The following is a 24,561-nucleotide window of genomic DNA, read 5'->3' on the forward strand; positions in this document are numbered from 1 at the left end:
TGCATCATCTGCAAGAAAGTCCTCCCAGTGGACCTCCTTCTGCTTGCGGATCGCAGCATGATATTCCTTTTCCGCTTCTTTGGCCTTTCGTTCAAGTTCCGGGCTCGCGTAACCGCTTCTGCATTAAGATCTAGCCTGATTTCTCCAGGGGGTATACATCCGGCGAAGCTGTGTTAGATCCGTTGTCCATCACCGTTTAGCATATGGGGAAGGCTTTGCTCTTAGTGTTAGCTCCAGGACTGCCTTTGTCACCACTGTCATAAGGCGGTCTGTATGCTATTGCACTGACCAAACCAAAGAAACTACCTGTAGACTTGTAGCTACTCTAGAACTGATTTCCGCCCAAGGCGCGTTCTTCCAGAGTAGTCTTTCGCTAGTTGGTGGATCTGGAATGTGCTCTAGCTAAGTGGTGAGGTCGAGGGTTGATATCAACACCTCGCCTAAAACGGGCTAGTCCCAACATAGCAGGCCGGCGTCTACGAGAGTCAGGTGATATCCTGTCATTGTATATTGGAACTTGGAACGGGCTGGTAATGTCCTGATGAAAAACAGTTGTAGAAAACTAGGGCTATTAATCCGTAGCCCTAAATACGACCTAGCTTTATAACCCTGCTGTAACCCTGATAGACATATACAACCCTAAGGCAGCACTAAGTCTATCGTGGACTAGGCATTCTGATGAACCTAGGTTCGTTGGGAGTGGAGAACTCCAAGCATTGTTTCGGTCAAGATCAAACATCAAAGCTTTACAGAATAGAGAAAAAATGCACTACAAATAGATCGATAACAAATTAAGTCTCATATCGTCCTCGTATTGGCAGGCAGAAGTAAAAAGAGTTTCGTACTCAAAACCCGCCAGGGAAGGCGGTCACATGCTTCAGTGCCAACTTCTGCCTTTCTCGGCTCCCCGCAACCGACGATCATCCAACTCTCATACCAGTTCACTTAGTCTCATCGCTGCACTTTCATTCATTCTCTCCTTTCATACATTCGCTCATCAGCATACATACCTATCGATACACTCTCGACTCGGATAGTTGATCGTGATCTGCGACAGCCGCAATGAACCTTGGGAGGGAGTTGACGGATTCCACAGCTCTTGTGCATGGCAGCTTTTGGTAAGCATCGCTGCTGGTATTCTATTGGAAATATGCCTTTTGACCTGGATTCTCAATAGAAACCCCCTGGGCCGATTCCATGTCGCCGCCGTCTGTTATTTCAGATAATGGCGCGCAGTCCAGCAATCCCCGGGACCCTCCACTCACCGTGGCCGCATTCTCACCCACAACTACAGCCGGCTCGTCACTCACATCACGACAGCGCTCGAGCGTCATCGTTAATCGCAAATCTCCTCTTTTAGTCGCCACACCTCCGCCCATTACACGTGCTTTGGCGCATTCTCACCCATTCATCTTACCATTAAACAAACTCGCCGGTCTGTTAACATGGTCTAGCGGAGATCCATGGGCAAGCTTCTTGCTGGTGGCCGGATTTTGGGCTATTGTTCTGTATTCCGATGCCATTATTTTATACGCGGGACCAATACTAGTGGTGGTCTCGTTGATTCTAGGAATGTATTCGAGACGATATTCGCCACTCTCGTCGACCGGGGTAACGGGAGAAAAGCATGGACACAAGAGACACTCGTCTGAAGTGTCTAGTCGGCATCAGAAAAGCCTAGACGAGATTGTCGAGACGATGAGAGAATTTACTACCAGATGCAATATCATGCTAGGACCGCTGCGAGAAATGACGGATTTTCTTTCGACACAAAGCAGCGCAACATCCGCTACTACGCGTCCTGCTTTGACCTCGCTTTTGATTCGAATTATTTGTATTACGCCGATATGGATACTTCTCACCCTTCCCCCATTTTATATCATCACTACTCGACGGGTTGTTCTAAGTGTTGGAACCATTATCCTTACATACCATTCCAGCCCTGCGCGAGTCTTCAGGGTTCTTTTATGGCGGTCATTGACTATTCGGCGTATCTGCGCTTTTCTTACGGGACTCAATTTCTCGACGGAAAAGCCAGCAGATCAAGCAGTCGACAAGTCAAAAACTGCTCAATCAAAAACTCATGCTACGGCGATTGCAACGTCCAACAATAGCAATGCTGGTGTGCGATTCACTTTTATCGTGTATGAGAATCAGCGACGGTGGTTGGGCATTGGATGGACGTATTCACTGTTCCCGCACGAGCGTGCAGCCTGGACGGATGAACATTTGAATCCTGTGCCACCAAAAGATAGTTTCGAACTTCCTGAAGCTAATGGTGGTAATGCCGTATGGCGTTGGGTTGAAGGAAGCCAATGGCGCATTGAGGGCGGCGATAATACCAGTGACGGTGGTGGCTGGATATATTACGATAACAAGGTAAATCTCGATGGTGAGATATTTGGTCTAGTATTATTTCTAACTTTTACAGTGGCAAGACGGCCGACGAGGGGACAGCTGGGGCCGGTACACTCGCCGTCGGAAGTGGCACAGAGATGCTGAACTTGTCGAAGTTGATGAAAATGGGTCGATTCCTGAAAGCACGGACAAAGTGCAGGATGACGCGGCAAGTATTCAATCGATGGCATCGACAGAGCCTCGAGGAAGTGTACGAAAACGTCGATGGTTCAATGGCTCGAAAGATCTGAACCGAAGCACCCTATCATCACCATCAAATGCATCCACATTCTCATTCAATAACCAAGACGCGGACAATTCCACTTCTTCGCAAGATAAACCCTCCGCATCAAGCACGGCGAGGACTAATTCCCGACCCGTGAGTCTACATCGTTCCCGCGCAAGTGACCACGGAATTAAACCTGGATATCCATATAGCAGTAGCCCCGGCCAACGGAGCACCACAAGTTCTCTAGGTCGCGTGGCATTCGGCGGGGAAAGTGACGGCGGCGACGCAGACAGTCAGAAGAGTATCCGAGATCGCGAGATTGAGGATGCGCAAAATCGGCTTGATCGGTGGGGTGCTAGGGCAACTGGTGGCACAGAAAGAGCGGAAAGGGAGTTTGGATTAGGGGATGATGTTAACATGGGTTTGAGCTGAATTGTGATACCTTTGCTTGTGTTTTCATTACGGATTGATTTGGATTTAACTATACTATATCCCTAAGTTTGGTACGTCTATTGTTAATATATTATTATCTATTTCTATTCCCAGCAGTAGTTAAATCTTAGGATTCTAGGCATTAAATATCTTACTCCGATAGTTGACTGCTGAAGCTTAGCTCAATTCCCCAGCCCTAGCACCCCGCAACCGTTTCTAAAAGGGGCAACGCATGCGTCGAGCATCAGCATTTAGTACGAAGGAGTAAGCACGAGGTTACTTTCGGAGAGTAATCCATGCATTATCACCTTGGCAGCCTTGTGAGTATTTGCTGATCTGAAGTCTCACCTCATCAGTGAGGTCATAGTTCCGGGTTCTATAACTGGGTGCAGGGATCGAGCATGGTCGTACTTTCGTATGTTCTGATGTCGTTGCCTAAGTTTCTTAATAGCAGTATCGAAATAATAATCTCTTTACAGGAACAATCATGAGTAACGCAAGATCAACCATGGCAACAGAAGAACTGGTATCCCTAACCAAAACCCTATCCTGCTACGCCCCCAACGCAAAAGAAGCCCAGTTCATGTATAAGGAAATATTCGAAGATCACTGCTACGAGATTCCGAATCTCCTTCCAGAGCCTTCATTCTCCTCTACAGAGTCACCGTCTTCAGAACCAGAAACGAGATCCCCGTTCATTATCGACGCCGGTGCAAACATTGGCCTGTTCACTCTGTACATGAAACAGAAATACCGATCCTCTAAGATCCTCGCCTTTGAGCCTGCGCCACAGCTCTATGAGCTTTTATGTCGGAATCTTGCCCTGAACAATATCCCCCTTGCCGGTGGCGCTGCCGACAATAATGGTGTGGAGGTATTCCCAATAGGATTATCCACAAAAACGTGTTCAGCAAAATTAACAATCTATCCAACTCTACCGAGTAATTCAACTCTAAAACCAAAAGAGAAGATCCATTTACACGCTGAAGCTACAAAAATATATGGTCAGAAGCTCGCGGATCACTGGTTTGGAGGCTCGTATGAGGTGGATGTGAAATTGCAACGACTGTCGGAGTTTCTAAACAATAACAGCCATGTTAGAAGCGCAAACACTATTGATCTACTCAAAATTGACGTTGAAGGGGCAGAACTCGATGTCCTGAGAGGTTTAGATGATCATCATTGGGCTCTCGTACGGAATATTGTCCTGGAGACGATGGAGAAGTCTTGTATCCGCGGAGAAATTGAGCAGTTGTTGAAGGAGAAGGGGTTTCAGATCACGGTCGAAGGGGTGCCGTGGGCGCCGGAGAAATTCTATACAATCAAGGCATGTCGAGAGGCGTTCATATAGCAGGCAAAAGAACCCTGAAGAGTATGTAGGCAAGGGTCGATATATCGATAGGGTTAGGGCTTAACCCGCATCAACCCAAATTCTCAACCCATGACTTTACCTTGTGCATACAATTCATTTCTTGCTATTATAATTAATTTAGCATCTCAATATCCATCATCAATAACATACATCCTCTCACTCACAACTAATATCAAGTTATATCTCCATGTTACGTACCTCAAAGCGGGAAGTAAATCACGTGACTTCTCCGCATTGTTTCCGCTCCGCCCAACTCAAACAATTCGAAACAATCTCCCGCTTCACGCTCCGAGGGTCACGCAAGAATATACCCAAGCTATCATCTGTCAGCTTGCAGAGGCAAAAATGGTACTGGAACTTCACATCTGGGGCCCGGCATTCTCCCTGCCATCAATTGACGCCCAATGCCTTGCTACAATCGCATATTTTGTGAAGACGGTTCCCAAGGGCAAATGGGTGGTGGTTGCGTCGAGTGATCCTTCTGTGTCGCCTACAAGTACGTTCTTTCTCACCGTCGCGGACTCGGCAAGGGTTGATGTCATAATGGAATTAACATCGTGGTGTGATAGATGAGTTACCGGCATTGAAAGATGGACAGATATGGGTTTCCAAATTTCGGAATATAGTCGATTATGTACGCCAGTATTCGGAAGGGAAATGGGATCTTGATGCGGATTGGGATGGGTTGGATAAAGCGGATATCACAGCGTATGCTTCTCTTCCACTTTACCTGCAAGTGGTCTTGCTAATTCTCAGGGATAGGTTCTCCGCCTTCCTCGAGTCCAATGGTCAACTCCTCCTTGATCTTTCGCTCTACGTTTCCAGCCAGAATTACTACGCCGGTACATCTCCCGCTTACGGATCTATACTCACCTGGCCGAATCAATGGATCTTACCTCCGAAGTTGCGTAATGCCGCCAAACATCGTACAGAACATCTGGGTCTCTCTTCACTGGACCTCGAAGCGACTGAGGAACAACAAAGGGAGCGTGAACGGGCATCAGCCGGTGTCTCAGCGGGACAGATTCCGAAAAGTCTGATTGCGCGACCTCGCGAGACTGTTTCGACGTTATTGGGTAAAACGGCGCAATATAGTCAGTTCCGGCTTGAGGCTTTGACAGCAGAGTTGTTTGAGCCACTTGACCAGCTGTTAGGCGCGAAGAAGTATTTGCTAGCTGATGGGCAACGACCGTCAAGTTTGGATATGTTGGTGTTGGGTTATTTGTCGCTTGTTTTGTTTCCCGAAGTACCTGCTGCATGGCTTCGGGAGTCGCTGCGAACGAAGACGCCTCGACTGGCCAAGTATGTGGAAAGAATGCGCGTTGAATGTTTTGGTGGTGTTGTGATGCTTGAAGATGCATTCCCGGAAACAGCCGAGGTCAAAGCAAAATCTGTTCTTCCGTGGAAACAACCCGAGAGAATCAACGCAGTCAAGATTGGCAGCACCCTACTCAAAACTCTCGCGGACGCTACTCCGATCTTAAAAGATTTTCGCATGAACAGTCGATTACAGCAAGCTGCCAAATCATCGCCGGCCGGGTTAGACGATAGAGAAGCGAAAACCGTCTCGAATTATGCGAATGCACAGCGTCGGGATTTGTATATCTCGATTGCATCGGCTGCTGCTGGAGTGGTAGCTATGGTGGGATATTTGACGTACAATGGGGTCATCAATTTAGGCGGCGACAATTACTATGAGGAAGAAGATGAGGAAGCATATGAGCCGGAAAGTTTAGATAAGATGACTGCTCCCACTGTTGCGAGTTTGTTTGGTTGACCTCTTCCTTCTTTTCCTCTATTTTCTTTGACCTGTACGCCATCTTTTCTTCTCACTTTTTGCATATATCTAGACCGAGCGGGCGTTTTTTCCTTTGTCTGATCTCACGTTGTTCTGATATCGCGAGTGAATGTACCATAGTTTATCTGATGTACTATGTATCAGAGCTGTTCGAATGACTAACTGTAAACGGCTAGACAGGCACCAGTAGCTAAGCAAGCCGCCTTCTGCGATAGGCTTAGTTGCTCATCAGGGACCACAAGCCCACCAATCAGATCCCTTAAAAAGCCAAGATGTCATCGTCCGCAAGGTCCTCACTCATCCACTTCTGCCTGAGGCATCCTACACACTGTCACGGTATCCCCAAGGTCCTCATGCCCACTTTCTGCCTCGACTCAATTTTTCACTCTTCTCGAATTCTCTCTTCCATACTTTTCAATTCTTTGTGTTCTTACTGCATGTATTGAGCTTCCGAAATTGATAAGAAGTGTTCCCTGCATATCCGTCGTTGCTGTCATTGTTAGTTCATGCTCGGTTTCCCAAAAGAGGTTTGCTTGGGGTTAGCTTTCGGTTAGTCTGAGTCCGCACGGAAACAATACCCCTCGATCTGAGCACTATAGACGGAGTCCTATATATATATTCTATATCATATCATAGTATTCAACGGTCTCGCTCGCCAGTACTATCAACTCCGGGGATCCGCCACGCCAACGCAGTCAGGTCAGGATGGATACCTGCGACACCTCCAATGGCTACGATGGTCGCATGGGACTTCGCATATCATCCATCTTCGTCATCTTAGTAGGCTCACTATTTGGCGCCGTCTTCCCCGTCCTCGCCAAACGACTTGGTGGGAATGGAATCCCCTCATGGACTTTTTTCATTGCCAAATACTTTGGGTCAGGGGTTATTATTGCCACGGCTTTTATTCATTTGCTTGCTCCTGCTGAGGAAGCTCTAACTAATCCTTGTCTGACCGGTCCGATTACTGAGTATAGTTGGGTGGAGGGAATTGTGTTGATGACGATCGTGGTTATGTTTTTTGTCGAGTTGATGGTGATGCGGAATTCTTTTCCGGACGGACACGGACATGGACATTCGCACGGCGACGAAGCAGAACACTCGCACGATCACTCGCATTTGCATGCGGAATTGCCGACTCAAGAGATAGATGCTACCACTGGATTGCCGATCAATACTGCCAACAAAGAACATGAACATATCCCTGGCAACAACCATCTCAGCCATACCCGGGACCACCGCGACCTCGAGTCCGCCAAATCCCCTTTGATTTCCGCCGAGGAATACGCAGCCCAACTCACAGCTGTATTCATTCTGGAATTTGGCATCATTTTCCACTCCGTCTTTATCGGCCTCACACTCGCCGTATCAGGCAACGACTTTATAACGCTGTACATCGTGTTAGTCTTTCATCAAACCTTTGAAGGTCTCGGACTGGGTTCACGATTAGCCACCCTACCCTGGCCTGAATCCAAACGCTTCACACCTTACCTTTTGGGTATTGGATACGCAATCTCAACACCAATTGCAATCGCAATCGGACTTGGTGTGCGCCACACGTATCCTCCCGGCGGTCGAACAACGTTGATTGTCAACGGTGTATTCGATTCTATCTCCGCCGGAGTTCTGATTTATACCGCCCTTGTCGAACTGATGGCTCATGAGTTTATGTTTAGTTCTTCCATGCGTCGGGCGCCGTTAAGTACGGTGCTATGGGCATTCTTTTTGATATGCCTTGGTGCTGCGTTGATGGCATTATTGGGTAAATGGGCTTAGTCACTTGTCGCAGAAAGAGCAGGTTGTAAGTAAAAGTTTTGCTTCTTGCTATGTTATGTATCTATGATTTATGCATTTGTATCGGCGTTGGAAATATCGTCTTCGGGTCGTTCGGATCCGGTTACTGGTTCGAGTTTATCTTGCATGAAAGCCTGTCTGTCTGACATGTCAATGGGTATAGATGTGCTAGAATTTAGATAGCATTGAATATATGACTAAACATTACTTTTCTAACTCATGTGTAATGTCTGCTCTAAGCATGCATTGCATACACTGGTATTCCCACAAGCTGATTAATAACATCTACTCGAGCAGAGACGATAGGCATATTTTAGTTACTGGGGGGAGCAGTGATTAAAAGTAGAGATGAAATTATCAACAAAGATCAGATAGCAGCTATGAGATGAAGTATATTGATTTATCAGGCTATCTGTATAGGTTTCTTTGTATTCTGAATCCTAGCCTAGGACCTGGGAAGCATAGTAACAAATATCTAGAAGACGAAGTACATGAAGAAGTGGATTCTGAATCGGAGAGATTATTTAAAGAATGGAATATAGCCGCTATTCAGATGAGACAAGTTTTATCAATACACCCCCATTGACCTAATATTGTGTTGGAGCTTTGAAGCTACCAATCCGGCGATGTATCGTTTCCAACAGTCACATTTCTCACAACACATCCATATCCATTCCCACTAGGCCAGCTGGCACCCAATCCTCCCTTCAATGCATTTTTCAGAAACTCAACCGCACTCGCATCTGCATTCGTCTCCTCAGCAACATGCCCACCAATCATGTTCCGCTCATACAAGATCCTGACACCTGCTTCTTTTCGTGTAACTGCCGCTTCACTTTCGTCACAGTACCTGTTAACTAGAGAATCGGTGTATTCTACCGGCGCCAATTGATCTTCAACGGCTTTATAGATGTACATTGGCATATCCGGTAGCCCATGAACACCCATGACACCCTGCGTATTCCAAAAGTACTGCAATAGCGGGCTGGAAAAGATATCATCCTCGCCCCCGACAAAATAAGAAAACACATCAACATCAGCGTAAACGGCAAATATTTCGAGGATGTTCATGTTGCGTCCTGCAGTGAAGTTACCGGACGACTTGACTTCGTCCGTCAATCGACTCAGCAAGTATGATTCCACTATAGGAAAGGCATTCGCATAACCCCATAATCCGGAAACGATCAACCCTGCATAAGGGGTCTCATTCACGGAATCCAATACCGCGGTAACGGGAGTCGGTAAACCGCCAATAGCGACACCGGCAATTTGAATCTCGGGTGCATATGAAGCGCGAAGTTCAGCTGCAAATTCACTCGCAATAGAGCCACCGGAGTAGCCCCAGAGACCTATTTTCCAGTCCGTACCTTTGGCATCCGATACAGGCGAGGAAGATGACTTAGTGACGGCACGTAAACCATCGAGAACAGCATGACCTTCCGCCACGCCAGCGGCAAAAGTGGCATTGGGACCTTCAAAGTCAGTTGCGCTGACGTACCATCCTTGCTCTAGTGCAGCCACAATGTCAGGGAACGTCGAATTGAGGGACGTCAAAAGAGTCCATGAGGGACTTGCATCGACTGTGGGCGAGTTATACGGGATCTGATACGACAACAAACCCTTAGACTTGCCTGCTATCTTGAGACTAGGAATGAACAGAGTAGGAATGAACAGAGTAGCAACTGCAAAACTGGGTAGATCGTTGCCGTCGGTCGTCCGATAGAGGATATTGTAACTTGCTGAAGTAATGTTTGCCCCTATTGAGTCGTAGATGGAGAGGGGATCGGGTCGGATGCGAATGATGCTTCCTGCTGGGAAGGAGAGGAGGTTGTCTGGTGCTGTGTACCAGGGATCTTGCGAAGGGGGTAGAGCGGATGAGCTGTGTGAGAGACCGATAGTCGATGACAGGCATAGTGCCGTGGATAGTATGTATGAGTAGTGCATTTTGAGCTTATATAGCGTTTTGTGCTTGACTATGTCGAAAAGAGTACTTCTCCTATCTATTTATACTCATTTATCTAGCTATATTCATGGAGTTTAAGATACTCGGGAATATCTCATAATTGTCTTATACCGAAACCCACAGATTCTTACTCGATATCAGAAGCAATGGCCATGACTCCTTAGAACTCCAACTTTTACCCTAACCAACGTTGAGGTTAGCTTTCATTGGTTAATGGTCGTACATCGTATAAGTCTCCGAAATAGGAAAAGCGTAGGATCCTAACTAGACACTTGAAACCAACAATAGGCGGATTTTTCAATCTGACAGGTTACAACTCGTTTTACCCAAGATACGTACGAAAGTCGGGTAAAACATCTCGCCGCTAGACCAGTACGACCGGATAGTTGTGTAAGTTAAGCGGTTTTGCAGGTGTACATCGTGCACACTAACCATTTGAGCAGTCTCATAAACACTGACTCATGAGTTATTGCACACTTTGATATTCTATCAATATCGAAATCGAGTTGTAATTGACAAAAATCAAAATGTTAGAAACCATCACCTCAATCGAACTACAAGAAAGACCCAACAGCCACGAAACCATACCAGCAGAAGAACCAATCCACCATGAAAACACTTCATACCCCACAGGCATCAAATTCATCCTCCTCACCCTCTCCATCATCTTCACCATCTTCCTCTCCGCCCTAGACTCCACAATCATCTCAACCGCCATCCCCAGCATAACCGCCGAATTCGGCAATCTAAACGACATAGTCTGGTACTCCAGCGCCTACTCACTCACAAACTTCGCCTTCCTCTCCTCATGGGGAAAAGCATATAAATACTTCCCCCTCAAAACCAGCTTCTTGCTTGCCGGCGTCGTATTTGAGATTGGGAATGTTATCTGTGCTACCGCGGCTAGTTCAACGGCCGTCATTGTCGGGAGAGCAATTAGTGGTATGGGTGGTGCGGGGATTATGAGTGGTGCGTTTATTATTATTGCTGTTACGGCGAAACCGGAGTATAGAGCGGCGTATATGGGGATTGTGGGTGTGACGTTTGGATGTTCGGGGGTTGTAGGGCCGTTGTTGGGGGGTGTGTTGACGGATCGTGCTTCGTGGAGGTGGTGTTTTTGGTATGCCTCTTATACATATTTGGATGAAGTACGAGACTGATTTGGACTAGGATAAGTCTTCCTATCTGGGCAACAGGTGCGATAGGGATATTTTTCAGCCTGCGAACGTCCAGCGGCCAGGCTGAACATGCAGTCAGTACGGCGAGCATTCGTGAGAAACTCTTCCAAATGGACTTCAGCGGCAGTTTATTAGCAAGCGGTTCCATGATCTGCTTCATTACAGCCATGCATTGGGGCGGCGTGATCAAGCCCTGGTCCAGCGCCCCCGTCATCGGCTGTCTCGTCTCCTGCGTAGTATTAGCAGGATTATTCGTCGTGAATGAACGCCTAATGGGTGACCGCGCCATGGTGCAAGGCCGCTTACTGCGCAACTCCACCTTTACAGCAAACCTCATCTACGTCTTTTTCCTCGCAGGACTCTATTTCCCGCTTCTATATTCCCTACCAATCCAGTTCCAGTCCATCGACGACGTCTCTGCATCACAAAGTGGTGTTCGACTCATCCCGCTGGTTTTGGGTATTTCGATCTTCACCATGATTTCAAACGGGTTGGTATCGATGTATCGTAAACATTTACCGTTGACCGTGTTGGGTGCCGTTGTGGGTACGATTGGTGTGGCGTTGATATACAGTATTGACGAGACTGCGTCGACCAAACGATGGATTGGGTATGAGATTGTGACGGCCATCGGTGTCGGGTTGGCGTTGCAATTACCAATGGTTGCAAACCAAAGCCTTGTAGTCGCAAACGATATTCCTGAAGCGACGGCCTTGACATTGTTTTTTGAGAATATGGGCACGACGGCGTTTAATGCTGCTACCGAAGCAGCCTTTACCAGCAGCATTGTATCCAGCTTAGCTGATTTCAAGAACGTTGACTCTTCTGCTGTGATTGCAGCCGGAGCAGCGAGTCTGTTGCGCCAGTTGTTCTCGGGGAAAGAGCTGCAGGAAGTTGTGACTTCGTATCTGAATGGATGTCGAGTTAGTCATGCCTTGTCATTGACTTGTGGTGGGATCGCGACTATTGTCTCGTTGGGTATGGCCGTGCCTGTGATGAAGGAGTATCTGATAGGGAAGAAGTTGCGCGTTCTATCATAAACGACATGCAATTCCAGAATATGGCCTAATATACACTGACAACACCACCATGCAATATCTACTTTCACATATGCAAATCTACTTCAGCGCCCTGACTCCATCCAAAAACGCAATCACGCACGTACTATTATCACTATGCGGCTGCTCCCCCGTCGCAGTTGTAACCATCTTCGCAATATCTCTTGCTCTTCTCCCCGCCACAAAGTCACTCATCACTTCCGTCATGAGTTGTTTCTCATCCGTGACGTCCGTGACACCATCTGTACAAACCAAGAGCGTATATCGACTGTTTGGATCGAGTTTAATGGTTCGCACATACGCTTCGTTGGACAATATATTGCCTCGGATTGTGGATCCGCTGGCATTGGCGCGTTTCGCCTTTTTGGTGCCCCTGGTGAGGTTGAGATTGTTGATTGGGTTTTTGTATTGGAGGTCACCCAGGGCACGGGACATGTTTAGAGTTCCTTTTTATCATTATCAGTGGATGCAGTCGAGGGGAAGTGTGTTAGTTCCATGCGTACACACCGAGTCGAGCGGTTCCTCCATATGTATGCACTGCGCCACCAGCCTGTTCGATGCGACTCTTTTCAGACGGATCATGCGGTTTGTGAGCTACAGTCAACCGTTCCTACAACCATCAATACAAGTGCACAGCAAGAAGAAAGACTAAAGTAAGACATACTTGCCACGTAATAAACTCCGACCCTTCATCGCGTCTAGCAAGAAAGATATGCGAATCTCCCACGTTCCCAACAACCATCAACCCCTTTGTCAAATTGACCAGACACAGCGCCACCGTTGAACCGGCTATGACGGCCTGCGTATTCTCTTCCATCACCATTTGGAGAAGTAGCTCGTCTTCATCCTCGAATGACTTGATGATTGCAGTTTCGTAATCACCCTTTTCGAATTCGGGGCGTTTAATGAGGAGGTTTGGCAGGTTTTGACGGACGTGTTCGGATACATCTGCAGAGCCACTACCATCTTCGTCAGTAGCTACCTTCTAGTAGAGACTAAGGCAAACATACTGCCCGTCGTACGTCGCAAACAAGGCGAATTTATCAGTTGATTTTGTCGGCGGGAACTGGTGCGGTAGTAGAATTACATGGCGATCTTCTTGCGATACTCGTCCGCCTTGCACCTATTGACTGTTAGATTCATCGAGTAGGTATTCAAGACGAAGTACTAGACTGACCGTGGCGGCTCCAGCGTCGAAGAGGAGCACGGCGTCCTCGATATGCATGGTTCGTGTCGGCAACATGAGACCTTGCTCTCATATCACTCTAAATCTTCGAATTTGGGCGTAAATGTAGGGTGGAAGTGAATGATCAGACTGAGTCTGATGTTTCGAGCTTCGTCGAGATGATGGTAGGCTGACATCATGCTCGACTCCGGCTGATATTTCCGTGCGAATCCAGCCACTCTGTCTTTTCGCTTTTGATTTATGATTCTGATAGACAGGAACTTGGCTTAATACAGTAGTATTTAATTTGTGGGTAAAACGACATTTCGTAGTTGCTAGTACATATATGGTCGTGTGCCTCGGCAGACGACAACCTTGTCACGCTGTAGACTGTAGTCACTCCACTGTTATTGCTTTGCTGTGTGTAGTTAAAGAATATCAACCAAGACACTCTCAATGAGGCTCTTCTTATGCATCTGATTGTCCTAAGTAGCACAGATGTTGTCAATTGTTGTTTGTGATCTATGATAGATCATGACGGGGCCGATAAGATAAGAAATCTTCGCGGTCTCGTCTCAGAGCCTGACTAATTTACCTTCTCCCACCACTCCTCAACATATAGTTATGCCTCGACAAATATTTTCCTTATTTCTGACTCCATTCTGTTGAATTTGTATACCAGCATACTAGTATGTGGAGTTTGACCAGCCTCTTCACGCGGTCGGCGCAGCAAGCAGAAGTCACACAAGCGAAATCAGACGACGTCCAACAAGACAATGCACACTCGGAAACAGACTCAACGCAGACAACACCAAAAGCCTCGGCGATAGTATCGACGGTACAAGTACCGGAACTGAATTTACAAGAATCCGACAAGTCCTCCGACCAGACAGATCAAGATGCGCCTACAATAACCTCCAGCTCGACACCGACCACCAACAATGCGTCTCTCATGCTTCCTCCATCGGCGCCTACACAACGGCGACCGCCAACCCTGAAACCAGTTAATCAACCATTCCTCGCACCTCCCAAACTGAAAGCGTCCTCTCTCCGCCCAACATCGCTCTCCGCGGCATCAGCTCTACGAGCTCCGCCCGCGACGACGAACGGACTAACAACCAGCACTCTCGCACCATCCCAACGAGCATCACGCAAAGTAATCCTCGGACCAGGCCACTCGCCGCTCGACTGGGCCGCACTCACCAAAGATCCACGCAACAACCTGCGTGGCGCAAACCTTCCGCCGACACTGATCAAAGTCACACCTTCCATGCTCAAGTCACAAAACGGTCGCAAGGGGACAGATGCATGGACATCCTATAATGGGAAAGTGTATAATATCACGCCGTACGTTTCGTTCCATCCCGGTGGAAAGGGGGAATTGTTACGTGGTGCGGGTAAAGATTCGGGGAAACTGTTTCTCGAGACGCATCCGTGGGTGAATTGGGATGGGATATTGGGGGAGTGTTTAGTCGGGATATTAGTCTCTGAGAATGAGAAGGGGGACGACGAGACGAATGAATTAGATGCGATGGATTAGTCGTTCATGTACTGTCGATAGAAGATACCCATATATTGTTTTTATATATACAATTCAATCCATTCAAGGATATTACACAGGTATCGTTCCGTTGCAAGTACGTAGTTTACAACTCATCCTTGGGCACACCAACAATCTCCATCAACTCCGTCTCAAACACGAGCGTCGAACCACTCGGAATCGGTCCCATAGCTCTATCACCATACCCCAAATGAGGCGGAATCGTCAACGTCCTCTTTTCTCCAACGCACATATCCAACAATCCTTGATCCCATCTTCACCCGAGTTAGCCCCAATTCAATCTTTCGTTTAGCAAGAGGGGTAAGTAAACAAACCCTTTAATGACCCGACCAGTCCCCAACTTAAACGACAACGGCGTTCCGCGATCATACGAGGCATCGAATTGTTTCCCGTCAGCAGCCAGTGTACCTCTGTAATGCATTTTGACGGTGTCGCCGTTGGTGGTTTTACGATTACATTCGACGCTGTGCGTGACGTCGATTTTGAGGTCAGTTGGTGCGTCTGTGGCTGCTGTTGCGCTGGCGGCGAGGGTTGCGGCAAGGAAGAGGTTTGTGAGGAGGGTTGGGAAATGCATTTTGTCTTGTGTATGGGTTTGTGGTTGGGTGAATTGATTGTTCTTGAGAGGGTGAAGGCATCTGGTCTGTCTGCTTATCGGGAACTCCACGTAGAGGATTACGATAAGGGACTAGACTCAAAATGGGAAAGCGTGTTTGGTTGTGTTTCCTGTTTGGGAAATTTACTGAAACATTAACTCTTTCTGTCATTTATTCTGTAACGACATCAAGCGCGGAAAAGACTGCTGTCGGACTGTAGGAACTAACAGTATGATATGATTAGGAAGGCCTTAGATAGGCGAACATACCCAGATGGTCTCAGCATAGAAGGACCGGATGAGACTGTATCATTTCCATGTTGAATGGACGAGTTAGTCTAGGTCTCTATGACCAGATGAAACTCTTAATAGAATCGGACGACAGATCTAAGAACGAAGTGTATGTTAATATAAATCGTTTTATGATGGCAGCGCTTCCGATTAATCCGACAGAAGACAGCGGCGAGTTGCTTCAGTATGGTAGATAGCAATTCTATCTTGGGACCATATACAGACACGGTTAGGAAGAAATGTAGAAATAATGCATGAATTAAGCTTGCGCTTCAATTTGTATTCAACCTGATATAGATATGGATGTATCGTACACCCCATAAAGCGAAATAAAGTAACCCGAAATAAATAGATAGTAGTGTACAATCTGACCTTGACCTCTGCCCAAAAAGAGGAGAACAAAAACGCCACAATGGATGCATGAGTATGGTACATGACAATCGCATGACAATCAAACGCTGCTGAAGTTGACTATTTGACCGCGCAAGAGCGATGGCTTCTTCGGCGAGGTTAATGTATGCGATGCCAAAAGCAGAAAATGGAAAAAGCAAGTAAAAACAAGCTAATGCACGCTAATGTCAATCTGAGAGAACACCAGTATAACAGACAAGCAGCGGACAATGATAAGGTGGAGTGTTGTCAGGACTTGAGATCAAGCGGTGAGACTTGAAGCAATTAACAGACGAGACAAACGACAATATCATGTCCGATGCAATAATAAAAGAAAACAGCACAAAGAGAGTAAAGCATGCAACACACTATACTATGTACTGTACAGTACATGTATATGTATATGTATGCTATGCTGCTGGACTGAGCTGGCAGTCTCGAACAACAACACACTGACCGCAAGAATAAATCAAACAAACAGAGCAAACAGAAAGTCAAAGTCGTCCACTCATACAAGATTGTACACGTAGTAGTACAGGTGCGTGCAGCGAAACAGAAAGCAACGAAAGGCGGCTAATGCAAGGGCAGCGTGGGCGAGTGAGAAAGCTTGAAGGGAGAAAAGGCACGGCGCACCCTGACTGGTATGGACGATCCGGAAATAGGAATTGCAGGCTTCTCGCACTGCCTTCATGAGAATGGATAATTTGTCGGGCCGGTCAGGATGCCAGATGCCAGGATAAACGGAAAGAGAGTATCGGAACAATCAGGGGATGCAAAAAAGGGAGTCGGAGACATGCGGAAGAGACAGACTAGTAAGCCTCACTTTCTTGCACGATGCAGAAAGAGGAATAGTACATAGCGTACTAGTATATGTCCAGTATGGCCTCAAAATTGGCGCAAGGGTTGATGTCTCGATGAGTGTCCGCCTCACTTTTCTTGTCCTCTCTCCCTTTTTCTTTATTCAAGACGCGCGGGAAGCGGAAACCGAGCCAGTCAGAATCCGTGTATGTGCGCTTGAACAATCTCAACAAAAAACAAAAAGGAAAACCCGCCAATCGAGGTATTTTTGTCTCCGCTTCGACTATCTGACTTAACCAGTAAGACAGTCGCACGCAACTTCAAGTTTTGTTCGTGATTTATTTCCACCGACTCTTGTCCCAAGAGGCCGGTCTTTTGTCGTCGTAACTGGGTCCGCCGCCATTATGTACAACGACTAGTTTAGGACCGGATCTGCGGGAAGCATCTAGATTTGGTGACAGGGGTTAGTTGTGGTCCTTTGTGGTCCTTTGTGGAGAGTAAATTCGAGACTTTGAGATCGTCATCAATTGATTTTCAAGAAATCAGCTTACCTGATATTTCGCCGACAGGTATTCTGTCGGTACTGCTGACTGTGCTGGTGGAATTGGAGTCGGAGTAGTCGCTGAGTTTGTGAGGCATGGTGATGGTGATAGAGGTCGTCTAGTTTGAAAATGGAGATGATATTGTCACGTGGCGCAGCCAGGCAAGAGATCAGATATGGAGTAAGAAGAAAGCAGTAGAGTAAGGGCCTGTATATAGAAGATGACCAAGCTGGGGGGTGATGCTCGATGTTGAAACGAAGACGTAGACAAGGTAAGATTTGTAGATGTTAATGACAAGATGTTTGGATTGATTGAATTGATTGAATTGAATGATGAGCAAGAGAGGAATTCAAGGGTTTATTTATGCCTTCGTAGAAAGTAAGTTGAGATCGATTCCATTTCCGGTCTGGTCTGGTCCCAGGCAGGAATGCTTCTCCAGACTTGGGACGCCTTAGTGTCAAGCACTCCATGATCTAGACGGGGTTACGTACATGTACATCTGCCGTGTACACAGTACAAATTGGAACTATTCGTCCAATGAGCTTGCTTGATAAGTCATACATCCATGCTCAGTTAGTTACACTGTTCTTCACAGCCATTGGAGCTGGGATAACGGCAGCCTTGGATCAAGAGCCACCAAGACAGGCAGCAGAGTATACACATGCTGAATGAAGCCTGTCAAACAACCTGATGATCATTCAGTCACACTCTGACGAAACACAAAGTGCTGTTTCTACGCAATCTTGGAGATACTTTGCTGGATTGGGACGGGGTCCAGCCTCGCAAAATGCCTCGGCCTCAGCCCCATTATTTGTCCGACCGCCAGTTTCCGCCACAGTGTTCTGACAAGCGTCCAATAAATGAGAAGAGCCTGCCTGATCATTAGAATTGAGTGACGGTGTGCCTGGGTAAGGCACTCCACGTACTACGTAGAGTCTGCCGGGTGTACCTTGCAAGGTCGACTCCATACAAAACGCCCAACAACGTACGTAGTACAACATAGCTGTGACAGAACTGAGGACGAGACTGAATCAGATGATCTAATACATATTTAGCCAATCAAAAAAATACCCCTGGGGGCTGTATCACGGCCAATCACTTTTTTTGGCTTCTGGTCTATTTATTTCTCCTGCTAATCAACAATTGTATTAGCTTCAATTCACCAGCGAGTCAGCGACCGCCAGTACACTCAATAGTTGACCACATGACCTCGTCGAGCCTCGCGTATCTGTTCGCGTCAAAGCCCAGGCCGGATAGGGATTGGCCTGTGTTGATCACCGCCATTTACGTGTTGTTTCTTGTTGATTGAGATTCAGGAGAAGCAGCTTGTTTCGATTAGGAACAATTCTACGTAGAAATGAGCTCTCCGCAATCCGGATTGACTACGCGGTTCGTACGTGGGAAATACTTGTCAACAGCTCTAGAACAAATGAACAGCTAATCAACACGTGTAGTCTCGCTGATTAAGCAGCGAAATGAGCTCTTTCAGATAATCTCCTAACCTGGAATTCCGCGAATTTATCCCTCACTACGTCACGGGATAAGACAGCCAGATATCATGAGTGCCTGAAACAGCCAAGTGTGAGCTCTCAACACTATTATTATTCTACCTAGTACTGTGCCAAGTTTGCCGCTCGTATCCAGTTTATCTACTACGTAGCGAATAGCTACAAGCCACAACAGAACATTGCCGCCACGGAAATGTCACCGCCGGAAGCCGCCTACAGCGCAAACGACATTTGGGCGTTTCTTCCGGAGTCCCCGGCGCCCGCAGCGCCTAATCTAATAGGCGCTTTTAGGTTAGGGTAAGGCGAAGTTTCAGTTATTTCGGGGACTTCCTTTTTTTGATTCAGGGGTATCCGTGTACCGGCTTCGATTATCCTTTTTGTTTTCTCGTTAACACGACGATGATCAGGTCAGGCAATGCGAGTCTGTCGTCATCGTGTATTTTTGTATGAGAGGATTAATTGTGATCACATTAAGACTGCCCAAGGATCGAGTCTTACTTCTGACGATCAATCATAACTAACAGACGGAAGAGTATTTATTCTAAGAATAGCTTAGCCTTGATGTGTAGGGCTTAATCTAGTATCTATTCACTTTGCTATTCTGCATGCATGTCCTATTTTTCTCAAGTCAGACCCAGTCTCGTAGTTACAGCAGATTGAAAGGACTTTCGCTGCTTGACTTTGGTCTAGACTGAGATTCCATCTTGACAACTTCCAAGAACTGGATTGTCAAGGTGTTTCATCATTCCATATACAACCTGACATGAGTGAAACTCATACATGAATCTCACATTGAACGCTACTTAGGTGGAAACCTAACTCAAGGCTTATCCCGGAATAGCTCGCAGTATCATATTCAAGGACATTTCCATGTACACCTATCAAGCACTCTTCGTGATAACAAAAATAATTAACTTACTCGTCGTAGCTGGTAGCAACCTCATCTTTAATTATGGGCCTTGCATCATGCTACTACGCCGTAAAGTCTATTCATTCATGGTCATCGGATGTCAACTCTCTCCACTAGCTAGTTTTTTTTTTTTTTTTTTTGTTTTGGGATATAACATCTACTGTAGACATTGAGAATACCACTCATTCGTCACCTTACATGTGTATCCAGCCGAACAAACTGTAGGACCTGTCCAGCCTTGTCCACCACATTGTCCATAAGGGGTCTGCGTTGGCCCAGAAGGTGATGTGGCCGAGCTAGTTGTGGTAGTTTTAATGGAAGTGCTGCTGCTTGTAATAGGAGTGGTAGTAGTAGCGGTAGATGTTTTGGAAGTTATAGTAGAAGTCGTCGAGCTTCCTCCGGGCTTGTTACTATCAGCATCGGCTCATCTGAGCTGAATCCCATGGGCCATTGCCTGAAATTGATCATAGTTTAACCTACCGTAAATGTCCCCTGTAACCTGATATCCCTACTAGATGCTCCAACATACACAGTGAACTCCCCGCTCGGAACCACCCACTTCTGCTGTGATACATCCCAATAACTCAGATCCCTTCGTGTCAAATCGAATGTCGCTTTACCGCTAGCGCCAGCATCAAGAGGAATCTTATCGAAACCGCGTAATTGTTTTGGCGGTGATGACGGTGCTGACGACGGTAGACCAATATACAGCTGAGCAACCTCTGAACCTGCAACGCTGCCCGTATTTGTGATTTGCACCGTGACAGTGCCAACAGACCCAAAAAGATCGGAAGGCCCACCAGGAACTGTCTGACCGGTCGTTGGGCCAGCAGAAACACTAACATCAACTGCCAAATCCGAGTATTTGAAGGTCGTATATGACAATCCATAACCGAATTCGTATCGAGGCTCAATGTTGCTTTTGTCGAAACGTCGATAATCAATGAAAAGTCCCTCGGAATAATTGTCATTTCCACTGACTACCGCAGTACCATAATCAGCTGTCTGTTTGGCAATTGTGTAAGTCAATTTTCCGCTTGGAGCTGTGCGCCCGTAGAGGATATCTGCGAGGGCAGGACCACTCTCTTGTCCTGGTATACCGGCCCATACTACTGCCACCACGTTTGGTTGAGCCAGTATGGTTTCGAGAATCACAGGTCCGACACTGTGAATGACGACGATGGTCTTTTTGTTCACTGCAGCGACGGATTGCACCAGTTGATTGCCATTGTGCCATGGATCAAGATTGTTGCGATCACCAGCAACGCCTTCGACGGTTATATACCTGCCCCCGGTTAGTATTATGCAAAACTATAGAACTTCAAGAAAATATGAACTTACCCTTCACCGGAATCAGAGTTGATGAAGACGATCGCATACTCGGCGTTTTTAGCCGCTGATGCACCAGCAGTGCCATCATCACTGATGCTCGTTGTGATCGTAGTGCCGTCACTGGAAGCTTGACTTTTGATAGCTGTGAGAGGATCTGTTAGGTATGGAAATTGACAGGTTCCACTGCCCCAACCCATAGCCAAAGTCCCAGTATCGCAACCACGATCAGTGCAGGCATTTGGTCCAGAAGGGTTTGTCTGAGCATCAGTACCAATAATAGCGATACTTGAGGGCTTATTCAGAGGCAGAGTGCCGTTTGTATTTTTAAGGAGAACGATCGAGTCACGGGCGACTGCATGGGCAACTTCGTTGTGATTTGACGTGACATTGACACTTGCTTGCCCCCCATTCCAGGAGTTGAAGGCTACTGCAGGGAAGCCCTGGTCCTGGCCAACTAAATACCAAGCAGCTAAAATTCGAGACACCATGTCGTCTAGTCGCGACTGAGCAACTTGGCCACTAGATATGGCGCTGGCTAGAGCTTGGCCCCAAAGAACACTGCTCGGCGTGTTACTGAAATCACTGCCGGGCATGGTCATATCAAGTCCAGAGTTAGCACTGTTAGCTGTAGTGTGCTGTGCATTCCAGTCAGTCATGATGTATCCTGGGAAGCCGAGCTCAGTCTTCAATATATTTGTCATTAAGGCCTCATTCTCACAGGCGTAAGATCCATTGAATTTGTTATAAGAGCACATTACGCTGGCAACATTTGCGCGGACGGCATCAGCAAATGGCCAAAGGTAAAGTTCGTGCAGTGTACGATCGTCAATATTAGCACTCATACTTTCCCTATTCAACTCCTGCTCATTACCTATATAGTGCTGCAGAGTTCATTAGGTCAAACCATGCAGGAATCTGGCTTGGACTGATATACACACCTTTGCGCATGCTTGAGTGCCAGAATCTTGCATACCCGTGATAGTCTCAATCATAGCAACACCACTGAGGTACGGATCTGTTGCAAACCCTTCCCAACCACGACCTCCCTCTGGAATCTTTCCCAACGGACCAGCGACTGGGCCTAATTGAACATTAACACCTAACCCCTTAGCTTCAGCACCCAGGGCCGCGCCTCTTTGATTCATCAACATCCGGTCCCATGTGAGGCCAGCATTTGTTCCCGCTGGGAACGCTGTGACGGGGTTGGCATAGCGAACGCCCAAGGGGCTATCCTGTAGACAGAGGGATGGATATGAAATGCCTGATGGTGCAGCGGTGTTACCAACACATGGACCTTTTCCCCATCCGATGCCTGTCACGATACCGATTTTGTCATTTTGTGATAGTTTGCCGAGTGCAGTCGTAGCTTTGCTATGGGCGGTAGACCAGGAGATTACCTGAGCGTTGATTATAGGCGCGACTGAGGCGAGCAGTAGAATGAGTGCGGTGTTCGTCATTTCTTCTATCTTGCACACGGATGCCTGGGCAATACGCCTATGACAATTAGGGCTCCGATTTCAGGTCGACGAGCTCGATTCAATCACAAGAGCAAGGAGAATTTCTGTAAAAGGCCTCATTTTATAGCAAAGTTTGCCCCGATTGCGTCAAACAAAAATGTAACCCCCATTCCATGATTTATCGGGGAATATAGGTCCAGCCGGTGATCAATTTCGGATGACTCGTCTCGCAGTTCCGAAGACCTGTCATACTGACTTTGCTGTGGACATTGTGGAGGATGGTTTCTTGGCTGAGAGGGGAAATCAAGTTGAACAACAACTACGCTGAAGATCAAAATGAATAAAGTTGATATCGTGGGATGCGAAGAAATTTCTATGCTGCTGTAGTACAGTACATTCCCCGCGAATTGAAAAGCCTCGTGACGGCCCTGTTATGTCGCACTGCAGGTACATGTATGACTAGTGCCGGATTTTTACTTCTAATCCAAGCTATAAATGCCGAATACAGGCAGAGGAGCGAATCTTCAACTCTTAATTTGACTAGGAACAAGTTTGTAGTACCCTAGGGTATAGAACCGCTGAAGAAGGAGATTTCCTAACCGTAGGCTAATTATCTGGGATCAGTTTTGATTAAGGTCAATTCTCTGAATAATTTCTTCAAACGCAATAGGATTCAAGTACTCAGGGCAATTATCGAGGTTAATCTAAGCTTGATAGACTGTGGTTCGCGGAATATCGGATTATGAAAAGATTCATGGAAGTGTTCTCACTCTAGGCACTGGCTATAACGAACAGAAGGAGACTCAGGTCTAAGTCATTATATCTTGGGAATCTCACCTCACACCACGTGATTCTTGCTCTTAGATCAACTAGTAATGGTGCACCTTTTGGCCAAGGTGGTTGGAGAGTAAGAAATATCTAGAAGCGAATTTGATTTGGACATGAAGGCCACTTTAGCATCTCATCCTATTTTAGTATTAATGATTAAGGTGCTTTTTAGTTTCATACTAAATTAATCCAATTTGAGATTAGTATAGATGTGGAGAGGCCTTCCTTTCGTTATAGCCAGGTTCTACTGTAGTCCGCTACCTAAGGTTCAAGTATAATTTGTCTATTCCAGAAGCGTGAATCCCCCATTCACAATCATCACATAACGCAGTTTACGGTATTTCGAACGAGGAACATGATTTGTTTTTCCTTGGTAGCTAGGTACGTGCCACATGCATTACCAGCAAACATAAGAACTGACTGATATAAAAGTCTCGAGCTGATAATCAACGGTACAGTCTATTTCATCTCTAAGAGCAAAGATTACGCTTGCGTTTGAGAAAGGACTTGTGTTTTGGCTCGGTTATCTCTTTGATAATTTCGTCAACACGTTGGGTCGATAACTGCGTCCGGGGCAGTAGCAATCCGGAGATCATGATAGTCGCTTCAGGAAATGCCGGATCGTTCTGTGAAACATTCAGATGCATTCTCTAATCTGTGCAGCTCCAGCTCTTCCAGAAAACGAAGCACTTCATCATGTAACCTTATATTTCCCCCATGAACAGCGAGGTTTCTAGTGGTGCGTTCATCAAACACTGTATGGCCTAATCTCTCCAATTCAGCTACATGTAATCGCATTTCTTCTCGGTACAGTAATGCAATTTTCCTTTCCAGTTTTGAATGAGACTGCTGGAAATCGGAATGAGATTGTTGCAACCTGAGATCTGGCTCTCCATGGCTCGTAACCTATCTATGAGGCCTGAGACCGTCATCGTTCCCAACTATCATTTGGTTCGCTTGCGGCAT

General features: G+C 46.7%; 11 protein-coding genes across 11 annotated transcripts, besides 2 other annotated features; 6 read left to right on the forward strand and 5 right to left on the reverse strand.

Moving 5' to 3' along the window:
* Nucleotides 1–1,197: 1,197 nt before the first annotated feature.
* Nucleotides 1,198–3,138, forward strand: TSTA_046190 (integral peroxisomal membrane protein; the record flags this gene model as incomplete). Its single annotated transcript, XM_002485073.1, has 2 exons — nt 1,198–2,379; nt 2,432–3,138. The coding sequence occupies 2 exons, from the start codon at nt 1,198–1,200 to the stop codon at nt 3,056–3,058; spliced, it is 1,809 nt and encodes a 602-aa protein (XP_002485118.1). The 3' UTR covers nt 3,059–3,138.
* A 428-nt stretch (nt 3,139–3,566) lies between these two features.
* On the forward strand, nt 3,567–4,516 carry TSTA_046200 (uncharacterized protein; the record flags this gene model as incomplete). The annotated part of the gene is made up of 2 exons (XM_002485074.1): nt 3,567–3,924; nt 3,970–4,516. 2 exons carry the CDS (start codon nt 3,567–3,569, stop codon nt 4,407–4,409), a joined length of 798 nt encoding a protein of 265 aa, XP_002485119.1. The 3' UTR covers nt 4,410–4,516.
* Nucleotides 4,517–4,713: 197 nt separating this feature from the next.
* On the forward strand, nt 4,714–6,369 carry TSTA_046210 (mitochondrial import receptor subunit (Tom37), putative). The gene is made up of 3 exons (XM_002485075.1): nt 4,714–4,926; nt 5,000–5,138; nt 5,193–6,369. Exons 1-3 carry the CDS (start codon nt 4,776–4,778, stop codon nt 6,205–6,207), a joined length of 1,305 nt encoding a protein of 434 aa, XP_002485120.1. The 5' UTR covers nt 4,714–4,775; the 3' UTR covers nt 6,208–6,369.
* Nucleotides 6,370–6,734: 365 nt separating this feature from the next.
* On the forward strand, nt 6,735–8,004 carry TSTA_046220 (plasma membrane low affinity zinc ion transporter, putative; the record flags this gene model as incomplete). Its single annotated transcript, XM_002485076.1, has 2 exons — nt 6,735–6,755; nt 6,865–8,004. 2 exons carry the CDS (start codon nt 6,735–6,737, stop codon nt 8,002–8,004), a joined length of 1,161 nt encoding a protein of 386 aa, XP_002485121.1.
* Nucleotides 8,005–8,072: 68 nt separating this feature from the next.
* Nucleotides 8,073–9,993, reverse strand: TSTA_046230 (lipase 1 precursor, putative; the record flags this gene model as incomplete). Its single annotated transcript, XM_002485077.1, has 2 exons — nt 8,639–9,993; nt 8,073–8,190 (listed from the first exon to the last, which is right to left on the reverse strand). Exons 1-2 carry the CDS (start codon nt 9,964–9,966, stop codon nt 8,073–8,075), a joined length of 1,446 nt encoding a protein of 481 aa, XP_002485122.1. The 5' UTR covers nt 9,967–9,993.
* A 299-nt stretch (nt 9,994–10,292) lies between these two features.
* TSTA_046240 (efflux pump antibiotic resistance protein, putative) lies at nt 10,293–12,203 on the forward strand (the record flags this gene model as incomplete). The annotated part of the gene is made up of 3 exons (XM_002485078.1): nt 10,293–10,375; nt 10,429–11,105; nt 11,156–12,203. Exons 2-3 carry the CDS (start codon nt 10,513–10,515, stop codon nt 12,201–12,203), a joined length of 1,641 nt encoding a protein of 546 aa, XP_002485123.1. The 5' UTR covers nt 10,293–10,375; nt 10,429–10,512.
* TSTA_046250 (Protein phosphatase 2C, putative) lies at nt 12,011–13,508 on the reverse strand. The gene is made up of 5 exons (XM_002485079.1): nt 13,399–13,508; nt 13,232–13,344; nt 12,886–13,180; nt 12,729–12,831; nt 12,011–12,667 (listed from the first exon to the last, which is right to left on the reverse strand). Exons 1-5 carry the CDS (start codon nt 13,462–13,464, stop codon nt 12,282–12,284), a joined length of 963 nt encoding a protein of 320 aa, XP_002485124.1. The 5' UTR covers nt 13,465–13,508; the 3' UTR covers nt 12,011–12,281.
* A 569-nt stretch (nt 13,509–14,077) lies between these two features.
* On the forward strand, nt 14,078–14,926 carry TSTA_046260 (heme/steroid binding protein, putative; the record flags this gene model as incomplete). The annotated part of the gene is made up of 1 exon (XM_002485080.1): nt 14,078–14,926. The coding sequence occupies one exon, from the start codon at nt 14,078–14,080 to the stop codon at nt 14,924–14,926; it is 849 nt and encodes a 282-aa protein (XP_002485125.1).
* Nucleotides 14,913–15,580, reverse strand: TSTA_046270 (FKBP-type peptidyl-prolyl isomerase, putative). The gene is made up of 2 exons (XM_002485081.1): nt 15,262–15,580; nt 14,913–15,201 (listed from the first exon to the last, which is right to left on the reverse strand). The coding sequence occupies exons 1-2, from the start codon at nt 15,519–15,521 to the stop codon at nt 15,033–15,035; spliced, it is 429 nt and encodes a 142-aa protein (XP_002485126.1). The 5' UTR covers nt 15,522–15,580; the 3' UTR covers nt 14,913–15,032.
* A 514-nt stretch (nt 15,581–16,094) lies between these two features.
* TSTA_046280 (uncharacterized protein) lies at nt 16,095–17,657 on the reverse strand (the record flags this gene model as incomplete). The annotated part of the gene is made up of 2 exons (XM_002485082.1): nt 16,095–17,463; nt 17,570–17,657. 2 exons carry the CDS (start codon nt 17,655–17,657, stop codon nt 17,357–17,359), a joined length of 195 nt encoding a protein of 64 aa, XP_002485127.1. The 3' UTR covers nt 16,095–17,356.
* A 2,442-nt stretch (nt 17,658–20,099) lies between these two features.
* Nucleotides 20,100–20,123: a microsatellite.
* A 152-nt stretch (nt 20,124–20,275) lies between these two features.
* Nucleotides 20,276–20,366: a microsatellite.
* An 83-nt stretch (nt 20,367–20,449) lies between these two features.
* TSTA_046290 (beta-D-glucoside glucohydrolase) lies at nt 20,450–22,767 on the reverse strand (the record flags this gene model as incomplete). Its single annotated transcript, XM_002485083.1, has 3 exons — nt 20,450–21,263; nt 21,320–22,191; nt 22,249–22,767. The coding sequence occupies 3 exons, from the start codon at nt 22,765–22,767 to the stop codon at nt 20,450–20,452; spliced, it is 2,205 nt and encodes a 734-aa protein (XP_002485128.1).
* Between the last annotated feature and the right edge of the window lie 1,794 nt (nt 22,768–24,561).

This window comes from Talaromyces stipitatus, genomic scaffold (assembly GCF_000003125.1).
Source record: "Talaromyces stipitatus ATCC 10500 scf_1105507295515 genomic scaffold, whole genome shotgun sequence".
Taxonomy (NCBI): Eukaryota; Fungi; Ascomycota; class Eurotiomycetes; order Eurotiales; family Trichocomaceae; genus Talaromyces; species Talaromyces stipitatus.